Consider the following 12,080-nt stretch of genomic DNA (forward strand, 5'->3'; position numbering starts at 1 on the left):
ACTGTACTAAGAAAGACTTAAACTAGTTGTAGGCAATTAATTGATCAAGTAGGACTCTGTGGTTGAGCATGTCAAAAGCTGCTGTGAGATCAAGGAGGATCAGCCCCTATCAAGCTTTTACCACAGTCATTGAGGATTACTAGCAGGTATAAAAGCACAGCTGGTCATGTGCGAGTTGGGCTTAAAAACAGATTGGAAGGGATTCAGGAGGTTCTTTCTGGCTAGTAATTCCACCTGAATCCACCAGTCAATGACTTTTCCAACGAATGGCAAGTTGCAGATGGGCCTGTAGTTATTTAGCTAAAGGGGGACCAGAGAAGGTTTTTTGAGCAGGAACCATCATGATTGTAATTTTGACACATCTAGGGAAGACACCCTCAGACAGTGAGGAGTTGACACGGTCTCCTAGGGGTCCCGGGGAGGGGGTGCTGTTGCTTTCATGCTAGTGACAGTCCTTAGGTTGCAGGGGGTGACTTCTGAGAAGGAGAGCAGCCAGATGTTGAGGCCCTGGAGATTTTGACCATTTCATTATATACACTGACTAGGTCTCTATGGATAGCTTCAGTATTTTCTTGGAGGAATTTGGCAAGGGAGTTGCATTCCAGGCTAGTAGGGATTGCTAGGGAAGGTCTAGATAAGACAGGTTGCCAATGTAGATCAACTTGTCTTATATGAATGACACCACAGCCTGCATGAATCTTGTATTTAAACATGGAACAGATTGCAGTGATTACTGTTGGAAATAAGTTGATCCATTTCTTTTCTTTGTGTAAAAGAGCTATGTGGTTGGATTAGCAGCAAAGATCGATTGGTATCTAACCTGCCTTGTGCGAACATAACGGATCTCATACACCACCTAGATAAGACTTTAGAAATTGCTGCTGGCTATAGGTCTTATGGTGTTCATGATATAGGGATTTGGATAGATTGACCTTTAACTCAAACCCTTTCTTCTCCAGCTGGCAGCCAGTTCTTAAGGACATGCAGTTCTCTGTACCAGGGTTTTTTTTTTCTGCTGGAGGGTATTAGATGGTATTTAATGGGCGCTAAAAGGTAAAAGGCATTTTTAATCTGTGTGAGAGTTTTCTGCCTTTTGTTTGACTGGTGTGCGCTTTGCACAGTGACTGCTGAGACTAAATAATATCACTGTTGTTTCATACCATTATGACTTATCTACCTGGTATGCTCTGTTACTCCTGCATGCTTGGGCAGTAACCATTGATACAAATGGACTGAGTGAAGTTTAGTTTTTTCTCTTCTGTGACACAGAGCATTGAGGCGGCTGGAAGAAGCTCGAAAGCAGAAAGAGATTCCAGAGGCAACAAGGACTTCACAGAAGCAGGAGCTGCATAAATCCCTGCGGGTAAGAGGTTTTGCAACAGAAGTTGGAACACAATGTGCCCTAGGGAATGCAGAGCTCACGTAAATATTTGCTATACAGACCTGGGGGAGATGGCATAAGTAAGCTACATTCTGATTAATTCAGTGAAAGGAATGCTGTCTTTTTGTACAGGAAAAATAGGCAACAGGTTTAGAAATTATATTTTGCTATTGCCAACTATCTCCCCCCTCCCCAATCAGCTTGTTCTATCTGGATGACACCATAGTGCATCACAGCCTGCATTAGTATTGTATTTAAACATGGAACAGATTGCAGTGATTACTGTGGGAATTAATTAGATTTCATTCTCTGCGTAAAAGAGCTATGTGGATCTCTGTACTTGATTAGCAGCAAATATCGCTTGGCAACTAGCCTTCCTGATGCGAAGTTAACAGATCTCACGCACCACCTAGTTTCCTGTACACACCCAGATCAGTCCAGACTCCTGGGTTTTGCCTCCCTGCGAGCAGAGACCTAGAAGTTTCACTGACACTGTACATAACCCAGTGTGCCACCTGCAGTCCCACAGTATTTCTCTGTCTCCAGCAGATGGTAGATGGTATAAAACCTGCAGTCTGGAGACAAAGAAAAAAAAAAGATTAAAAGGCAAGAAAATTTCTGGATCCTTCCAGGGGGTTTTGAGATCCTGGTGGGGCCATTACCCCTGGTTTGAGGCGAGGACCCTTTTGATAGCTTGACTGGAGGTCCGTGGGGTGGACATCTGGTGGTCCAGATCCCTCATCCCTCACGAGACAGTGGTAGAACTTGCTGGCAGTTCTGCACTGCAAGCCCAGTGGAGCAGGGAAGTATCCCTTTTATACCTGAGCAGGGTCGCAAATGTTTGGCGAAAGGAGCCAGATGTAGCCAGTGGTCTGTCTCTTTTCTGATCTGCCATGCGTCCTGCACTCCTGGATCCGAAAACTCTGCACCAAAGGAAAATATTGGTTTCTATGTATCTTTATTTGTTCTCAGAGAGTAAAAAAAAAAAAAAAAAGAGAGACAAGGAACTAGTTAGAGAAATCTGTGCAGCAGCGGGGTTCCAAGGGAGAGCTACCATAGTAGTTTGGGGAGCTCAGCGATGGAGTTTTTCAGCAGTTTTTCTGCCTCTGGAGGAGACCAGGTGTTGGCTTTGTGGCACTGTTCCCCTGCTTGCCGTTAAGGTGCTGGTGGTGCCGCGGATGCGGGGAGGAGTAGCGTAAGTGTGCGGCAAAAGCAGCATGGCTTTTGGGGGTCTGCGTCAAGCATGGCTGGACTGGTAGAACAAGCTTCGCAGGCTTTCCTTGTCAGCACGGAATCGGTGGCCAATTTCGATTCACTAGCAGCGTTGGCAGGGGAATCCCTTCCTCTATCACTGGTGGTTCCCTGTCCCGCAGAGAGGCACTTGCACCGAGGAGGAACCTCTGGTTCTATTAGAAGTTTTTTGCCGGTTTTAATTTGCTTATGCGCAAAGCTTGTTTAGCAGGATGTTGGCTTTTGGTCCCAGTCTCCATGGATTCTTGGCCAGTCAAGAGAAAGAGCTGTTTAGAAGCTCTTCAGGCCTTCAATGATTTTTGGTGCCGGATATTGAATGGATCCTGGCCTAAACGTGCTGAAGGTATAGGCAGGCTTTGCTTAGCTGTGTGGTAGGCTACAGCGGCGGGTTTGTTTTTTTTTCCTGCATGCGTAGGCTTATACGCGCATTCTTGCTGCACAGCAGTTGCATGTGCAGGGACCTGGACGTGTAAGGCCGAGGCCTAGATTTGAGCACATAGTTGCGCAGGTACTTGTGCACATATGACCCACAGCCTATACAAACGCATATCTGCACATGTACTTGTGTGCATTTATTTTCTCGCATCCTGGAGGGGTGTGCGTGTACACCCGGGTGGCATGGTGTATGCGCAGAAGGTTGCCTAGAGTCAAAGTTCAGGAGAGCTAGGCACTGGGGACGAACAAGTCCAAGCCTTGCTATCAGTGAGGCTTGCCCGTCTGATAGCAATTCAGTATTCACTCTCTCTCCTTCTGTGTTAGTGCTGCTTAGCTGCTCAAAGCTTGTTGACCTCTACAGCTTTTGCCCATATTGGAACATCCCCTCGCCTAAGGTGTCTCTGGAGGGGAGGGAAGGCAACGGTCAGTTCTTCTTCCCTTGTTCCCGAGGGCAAAAGCTTCCCCAAGAGAGAGAGGTTGGAGAGAGCAAGTTTGGGCCTATGGACTCCAGTATAGACCCATCCTCCTCCTCCTGGATGGAATGTTTCCAGGGCCTGCAGACCTTTCTCCAGGGGCACCCAGCAAAGGTGAAGCAACCTACTATGTAGGGATCATGTGCTCGGGCCTCCCATTTGTCAGTCACAGTGGGCAATGCTGCAGGGAGGCTTTCCCTGGTAACGTTCAAGGGCATGTGGATCATGAGACATCTTAGGATTCTGATGGGGGAATTGGCTTTCTCACCTGTAGAAGAGGGGAGAAATTGCATATGATTGAGAGCTGCTATAGTCTTTGCTCAGATTTCTTTGTTTTTCACAGAGATGTCTTGCTGAGTTTATGGCTCAGACCCTGAACACACCCGGCGTGGCCCAAGTCTGTTGGCTTAGACCCTGAACATGCGTAGTGTGGCTGGAGGTCAATTTTAAGTTAAGCGTCCTGTTTCTTTTCCCCCTGTATCCAATTCAAGAGATATTGTATTTAAAGAAGCTAAATGCGGCTCTCAAAGTTCCCCGTTTCCGCATGGAAACTCTTGAGGTCCAACTCTGAGGTCCGTAATAGCAGTGATATGAAAGGGAGAATTCTTGGCAATTCTCACCTTGACAGAGGCATATCTGCACATAGCCATTAGGCTGGAGCACCTAGAGATTCCTGAGGTTTCATGGTCCTAAAGGAACACTTTCAGTTTCAAGCCCTTCCCTTCGACTGGCGACAGCTCCACGTACCTTCACCAAGGTGATGGTGGTGGGGGCAGGTGCATTGCAAAATGAGGGTGTGTTGTTGCATCCATATTTTAACGCAAACCATGACTCCTGACATCCCTGCCAACCTAGCACAAGAAAAAGCAGAGGAGTTGGCCCTCTTCTTTAGCAACAAGATCTCCAACCTAATAACACAGCTGAGAACCAACACCTCAACGCCATCCAACACATACTTCCACCACAACAAAGACATTACTTTACAATCCTTCGAACCCATCACTACTTCTGAGATACTCTCTACACTGAAGAAAATGAAACCTTCATCTCACCCTTTAGACCACATCCCATCCAAACTCCTCCTGCTAATACCATCCAAACTCCTCCTGCTAATACCAGACACAATCTCCAATGCTCTGACAGACATTATTAACTGTTCTCTAGCACAAGGAATCTACCCTGACGACCTGAAAATTGCATCCATCAAACCACTCTTAAAAAAACCCAACTTAAATCCTAATGATCCTACCAATTTCCGTCCTATATCCAATCTCCCTTTCATAGCAAAGGTAATGGAAAAATTAGTCAACTCCAGACTATCAGACTACCTCAAAGAACATAAAATTCTGTTCCCATCTCAATATGGCTTCAGAAAAGCTTTAAGTACTGAATCACTACTAATTTCACTGACCGACTACCTCATCATGGGCTTGGACAAAGGTCACACTTATTTACTGATCCTCCTGGACCTCTCAGCCGCCTTTGACACGGTTAACCACTCCACCCTACTAATTCAATTAGCAAACATCGGAATAACAGGAACAGCACTATCATGGTTCAAATCGTTCTTAGGGAACAGAAAATACAAAGTCAAAATTCACAACAAAGAATCTCAACATTACTCTTCATCTACGGGAGTTCCACAGGGCTCCTCCCTTTCACCAACACTCTTTAATATCTACCTGCTCCCTCTTTGCCAACTGCTAACCAACTTAAACCTTAAACACTTTCTGTATGCAGATGACGTCCAGATAGTCATCCCCGTCAAGGAATCATACACCAAAACTCTAGAATTCTGGGAAACTTGTCTTCAAAAAATTGATGGACTCCTCTCAAACCTTAATCTAATACTAAACTCTTCAAAAAGCGAACTCCTAATTTCATCTGAAAACAGTAACATCGACTCAAATCCTCCACCCAATTTACAAACCCCACAAGTAAGAAACTTGGGAGTTATCATGGATAACAGGTTAAACCTAAAAGCATTCATAAATCAAACTACTAAGGACTGTTTCTATAAAATCCAAGTCTTAAAAAGAATAAGACCACTCTTCCATTTTCATGACTACAGAACTATTCTACAATCAATAATTTTTGCTAAACTAGATTACTGCAACTCTTTGCTATTAGGTCTTCCATCATCTCGCACCAAACCCCTTCAGATGGTCCAAAACACGGCTGCAAGAATATTAACTAACACACGGAGAAGAGACCACATATCACCAATCCTCAAAGATCTGCACTGGCTGCCAATTCACTACAGAATCATATATAAGTCCATAACTACCAACTCAGCTTTATGATTTTTTCTCCATACCTAGAACCAAAAGAAAGGGAGGAGGTCTGCTTCTCGCAGCCAAGAAAGGTCTAAGAATATCTTTACAACATTCATATACCACATCAAAATTAGAGCTCTCTTTCTTTAAATCTGATCATTTACAAATTGGCCTAATCTACGCTCCACCAGGATCTTTAGATTCTGACCCTTCACCAGTCATTGAACTCTCTGCCAAATACTTCAACCCAGACAAACCTGCCATCTTACTGGGTGATTTCAACTTACATGTCGATGCTTCACCACAATCCCCAAATTGTGTTACCCTACTCTCGGCTCTCAACTACATGGGCTTCACACAAATTATAAAAGCCCCTACCCACAAAGCAGGTCACACTTTAGACCTTATTTTCATTAATCAGTGCATCTCAAACACAAATACAATCACATGTTCACCTGTCCCTTGGTCGGACCATCAAATCATCAACACGACCTTCAAGCTTTCACAACATCCTCCACTTTCGTTCCCAAAAAACACTATTCAATTCAGGAAACCTTGTTCTACAGACCTTCTCATCAATCAGTTCACTAATGAATTATTACATCTCGATCTCTCCAACGCATCTACAGCCACCACCTCATGGTGCAACATCACCAAAAAGATCGCAGACATTACCTGCCCTTCCATCACAAAAGTAGTACAACCTTCGCCAGACAACAGGAAACCCTGGTTCACCCCAGAACTGAAGCTGCTTAAACAAGAGCTAAGAAATAAAGAACACACTTGGAGGAGAAACCCATCCCCCACAACATTAGCTATTTATAAAACCTCCCTCAATGCTTATAGGATCACCATACTGAGAACAAAGAGAGATTTTTTTCTCAAAAAAAATACATCATTTCATATTTGATTCAAAAGCACTTTTCTCCTACGTTTCAGCTCTCACTAAACCATCACCTCCTACCATTCCTGATGATCAAGCACTCAACAAAGCATCAGAACTAGCAGAATACTTTAAGGATAAAATTGACAAACTGACTATCTCTTTCTCATCATCTTTTTCATATCCCCCTTTCCCTCACATTACCTCACCTCAACTAAATACAACGCTGGAAACTTTCGAGACCACTTCAGCACTTGAGATAGAAAACATACTTAAAAAAATGAAACCGTCATCTCATCCCTTAGACACAATTCCTACTAACCTTCTCATCGCAATAAGAAACTCCATATCAAAACCAATTGCAGACATCATTAACTGCTCTCTCTCCCAGGGTCTAGTTCCTGACCAACTTAAATTAGCCATTCTCAAACCTCTACTTAAAAAACCTAACCTTCCAACCACAGATCCAGCTAACTTCCGCCCAATAGCTAATCTGCCATTGATCGCCAAAATTATGGAAAAGATAGTCAATAAACAACTATCTGAATATTTGGAAGAAAACAACATTCTTGTATCTTCCCAGTATGGCTTTCGGAAATCGTTAAGCACTGAATCTCTCCTTATCTCTCTTACCGATTCTATTCTATCTAATATGGACAAAAAACAACCACATCTTTTGATACTACTAGATCTCTCTGCAGCCTTTGACACTGTCAACCATTCATCTCTATTAAAATGTCTGGCAGATATAGGCATTAAAGGAACAGTCTTCAGCTGGTTCAAATCCTTCCTAGCAAATAGACAATTCAAAGTAAAGATTAACAACAAAGAATCAAAACCGATCCCTTCCAACCGGGGGGTCCCTCAGGGTTCCTCCCTTTCCCCTACCCTCTTCAACATTTACCTCTTACCTCTATGTCATCTACTTACTAAACTAAACCTAACTCACTATCTCTACGCGGATGACATCCAGATACTCATCCCAATCTCAGAATCCTTGCAACAGATCAATCATCTTCTCTCCAGCCTTTGCCTCATTCTTAACAACAACAAAACTGAGATCCTAATCATCAATCAAGACATCAACATCAAACTTCTAAACCCAGCTGACCTACTCAACTCATCCACTCCCATATTAAATCACTCACCACATGTTCGAGATCTAGGTATCATGCTAGACAATCAGCTCAATTTTAAAAAATTCATAAGCACAACCACCAAAGACTGTTTTTATAAGTTACAAGTCTTAAAAAAATTGAAGCCTCTTCTTTATTTCAACGATTTTCGGATGGTCCTACAAGCCATTATTCTATCAAAAGTCGACTATTGCAATTCGCTTCTCTTTGGCCTTCCATATTCATCCATCAAACCCCTCCAAATGCTACAGAACTCTGCAGCCAGAATCCTTACCAATACGAATAAAAGAGATCACATCACCCCCATTCTCAAGCTCCTCCACTGGCTGCCTATAAAGCAAAGGATCCTATATAAAGTACTCACCGTAATTCATAAATCCATTCACAATATCTCTCCTCTTCAATTATGTAACCAACTACTGCCCTCACTCCTCCTCTAGACCCATCAGAGGAGCATATAAAGGCACACTCTATGTACCTTCAACAAAATCCTCGCATCATAAACGTGCCATATCTACAGCAGGCCCCATTCAATGGAATGCGCTCCCACCAGACATTCGGCTTGAGTTCTGCCACTCTTCATTCAAAAAAAAACTTAAAACCTGGCTCTTTAGCCAAGCTTTTCCAGGACCATGATCATCATTTTTTCCCCTCCAACCAGCAAGAACATATCTTCTTCACAAACCCCCATTTTCCATACCACTACCTACTTCGGTATCTAATCTCTTGCTGCAGGACACTTGAGACTTTCTCACTTATACGTTATAATTTTTATGCTCAATAAGACCTGTCAACTTAATTGTTTAAGTCTTTTTTTTTTTTTTTTTTTTTTCTCCTTTATCTTTTGGTCATCAATGTTACAACGTTATTGTTAAATTTTGAACTTATGTACACTGTTCCAAGTTTCATAACCTTGTTCTATGTAATGCCTTTTGGCAATTTTCATGTTCTGTTTCAATGTAAACCGATGTGATCTTTATTTCATATAGGAACACCGGTATATAAAAATCTAAAAATAAATAAATAAATAAATAACCATTATTTACAAAGCTATACATCAACACTCTCAGCTCAACCTTCAAATTCCTCTCAAAAAATTCACGTCCAAAAGACCAATCAGAGAGTCCTATAGAGAAACCCTACAAGTACCACCCTCCAAATCCATGAGGCACATAACCGCCAGAGACAGGGCTTTCTCCACTGCAGGACCAACACTGTGGAACTCCATCCCACCAGATTTGCGACAGGAACCCTGCCTTCCTACATTTAGGAAAAGACTTAAAACGTGGCTATTCATGAAAGCCTTTCCTGAACTAAACTGAACCCTGAACTAAACTGAACCTATTCCATCATTACCTATTCGCTCGGACTTTGCCTTAATCTTAGTAATTAATATCACTACCTCATAAGGGCAATTATTCAACGCTATAAGCACATTGACTGGCATATATGTTATCTATATTTAAACCCCTGCTTCTTTTCTCTGATCCAAGTTATATTTACTCCCTTGTTTTATTGTAACTGCATTCCTTAGCCTTCTCATGTTTAATGTTTTTACTACTATTACTATTATTATTATTACTTAGATCAATGTTATTCTCTGCCTTTTGTTCCCTATCTACTTGTTAATTGTAAACCGACATGATGCGATATTTATCGCGAATGCCGGTATAGAAAAACTTAAAATAAATAAATAAATAAAATATTTGGATGACTGGCTCATTCGTGTGAAATCAGAGGACCTCTGTCGATAATTAGTACAAAAGGTACCAATGCACTTGAAGTCTCTAGGATGGGTGGTGAACCTAGCAACGAGTCATTTAATCCTCTTTCAAACTCTGGAGTATCTGGGAGCTCAGTTTGACAAGCTGGCAGAGAGTGTCTTTCTCACGTAGAGGGATTGCTGAAATTGCAGAGTAAGATTAGGTTTCTGCTAGAGCTTTCAGTGGCAAGGACTTTCTACAGAATGGTTCTGGTCAAGGAACTGGCCTTTAACTCTCTGAGAGTCCAGGTAGTGACATTGGGTTGTCTCCGGGGTAAGGTGCAAGGGTATCCTCTGTCCGCATATCCAGATGTTCTACGGTTCCTTCAGGGGAGGCTAAGAATGCGTCCTCAGGTGCGGAACATTTGTCTGACTTGGAATCTGAATCTAGTCCTTAGAGGATTGTGTGAGGCTTGGTTTGATTCTTAAAGTGGTTTTCTGGGTGGCTATTTGTTCAGCCAGGAGAATTTTGGAAGCTCCAGGCACTGTCGTGTCGAGATCCGTTCCTACAGATGTCTGATTCAGTGGTATCTTTATGCATGGTACTGTCTTTTCTGCCTTAGTCTCTGTGTTCCATCTTAGTTAGATGGTGGAGCTTCCAGCTTTGGATTTTTCTATGCCTCACGTGGGGGAGCTTAGGCTCTTAGATGGGAGGCATGCATTATTGAGGTATCTAAAGGTCACTTATGATTTCCTTAGATCAGATCACCTCTTTGTAGATCGGATCACCTCTTTGTACTGTGGATTGGTCCAAAGAAAGGAAATAAGGCATCTAAGGCTACAATTGTGCTGTGGCTAAAGAAAGCGATAAAGTCTATTTACATTTCTAAAGGGAACCCTCAACGCATTCTCAGGTGACTTCCTGGGCTGAGTCGCAACAGGTGTCTCCCCATAAAATTTGCTGGGTGACTACTGGGAAGTCGTTGCACACTATTTTGCTAGACATTATTGCTTGGATGCTGGCGCTCTGTCTTCCATGGGCTTTGGTGAGAGTGTTCTATGAGCAGAACTCTCCAGGTCGCACCCAAATTAAGGGGAGCTTAGGAGTCTGGACTGATCTGGGTACATACAGGGAAAAGAAAATTGGTTCTTACCTGCTAATTTTCATTCCTGTAGTACCACAGATCAATCCGGAGTCCCGCCCATTTACTGGGGGGGTTAGAGAGTCCGCCATTCATATTGTTGCTTTTTTTTTTTTTAATTTGAATTTTATTGAAATTTTAATCGCATATAAACTGCGTAACATATATAATGCTTAGTACAAATATTGTCACAGCCAATACAAATGTATATACATGTGTAAAGAATTGTTGTGAAAAGTACTGTGAAAAAATCCCTAATACCCCCCCACCCCATCCTCCCCCCTTGTGGAGACTAATTAAGCGGTGAACGTAGTAAAGCCAAAATACATCTTAATAGGCATTAATTATATTGTTGCTTTTTATATAGTGCGGAGTTGTTGGAGGTTTTCATTGCTGATCAATTATGTTAAATTTGGGAAACTTCACCTTTTTCCTGCTCGTTGGAGGGGAGAGTTTGTTTAAAAGTTTGCTTACAAATGTATGGTTGTTGCTGTTATCTTGACTTGGGTATAGGTCAATACTGAGGATCTGCAGGTGGCGCACTGGCTTATATACAGTGTCAGTGAAACCTTTTGTCACTATTTGCTGGCAGGGAGGCAACACCCAGGTGTCTTGACTGAGCTGTGGTATTACAGGAATGAAAATTAGCTGATAAGAACCAATTTTCCTGTAAGGCTTTAGAAAGTGCTGAACTGGAGCTGGTGGTTATGGTACATGTGGGTATCAATCTAGGAAAGTGCAGGAGGAAGGTTCTGGAGGCTAAATTTAGGTTGTTAGGTAGGAATTTGAAATCTAGAACTTCCAAGGTTGCATTCTCAGAAATAATCCCCTATGCATGCGCAAGACTCCAGAGACAGGCTGCGTTCGGGAATTTCAATGTGTGGATGAGATAATGGTGAAGGGAACATTCTGGGAAAGGGAGAGCTTATTCAGTAGGATAGGTTCAAGTTTAACCAGAATGAAACCAGGCTGCTGGCGCTAACATTTAAAAAGGAGATAGAGCAAGAGCAACTTTTAAAAATAGACCATAGGGAAAAGCAGACACTCACTCGGAAGCTCATGGTTCAGAGGGAGGTATCTTCCAAAGATACTTGCAAAACAGGGACATTAGATTCTCTGAGGACAAACAGGATGGTAGTCCTCACACATGGGTGGCATCATCAAACGGAGCCCCAATGCAGAAAACTTATGTCAAAGTTGCTAGAACTTTAACTAGGCTCACTGAGCATGCCCAGCATGCCCTATACCGCGCGTCCACGCAGAGTCCCTTGCCAGTCTCTCTTTTTCCGTAGAACTGTAAGCCTCGCAATGTGAGTGAGCTCACTTTGGTTGATTTTTGGCCTTTGGAAAACATCCTCTTTTCTCGCATTTTTCGCAAGTTTTTCTCTTGTTCTATAGCCA

The 12,080-nt window shown here is 42.7% G+C and overlaps 1 protein-coding gene across 4 annotated transcripts in view; it reads left to right on the top strand.

Annotated features, from left to right (window-relative positions):
* Positions 1–12,080, top strand: part of PRPF4 (pre-mRNA processing factor 4) — a 124,410-nt gene that overhangs the window by 55,651 nt on the left and 56,679 nt on the right. For all 4 annotated transcript variants that reach the window (XM_029611847.1, XM_029611846.1, XM_029611848.1 and 1 more), the window contains exon 6: positions 1,270–1,363. In XM_029611847.1, the coding sequence (XP_029467707.1) occupies positions 1,270–1,363 (94 nt within the window). The remainder of the gene's footprint in view (positions 1–1,269; positions 1,364–12,080) is intronic.

Source organism: Rhinatrema bivittatum, chromosome 8 (genome assembly GCF_901001135.1).
Source record: "Rhinatrema bivittatum chromosome 8, aRhiBiv1.1, whole genome shotgun sequence".
Taxonomy (NCBI): domain Eukaryota; kingdom Metazoa; phylum Chordata; class Amphibia; order Gymnophiona; family Rhinatrematidae; genus Rhinatrema; species Rhinatrema bivittatum.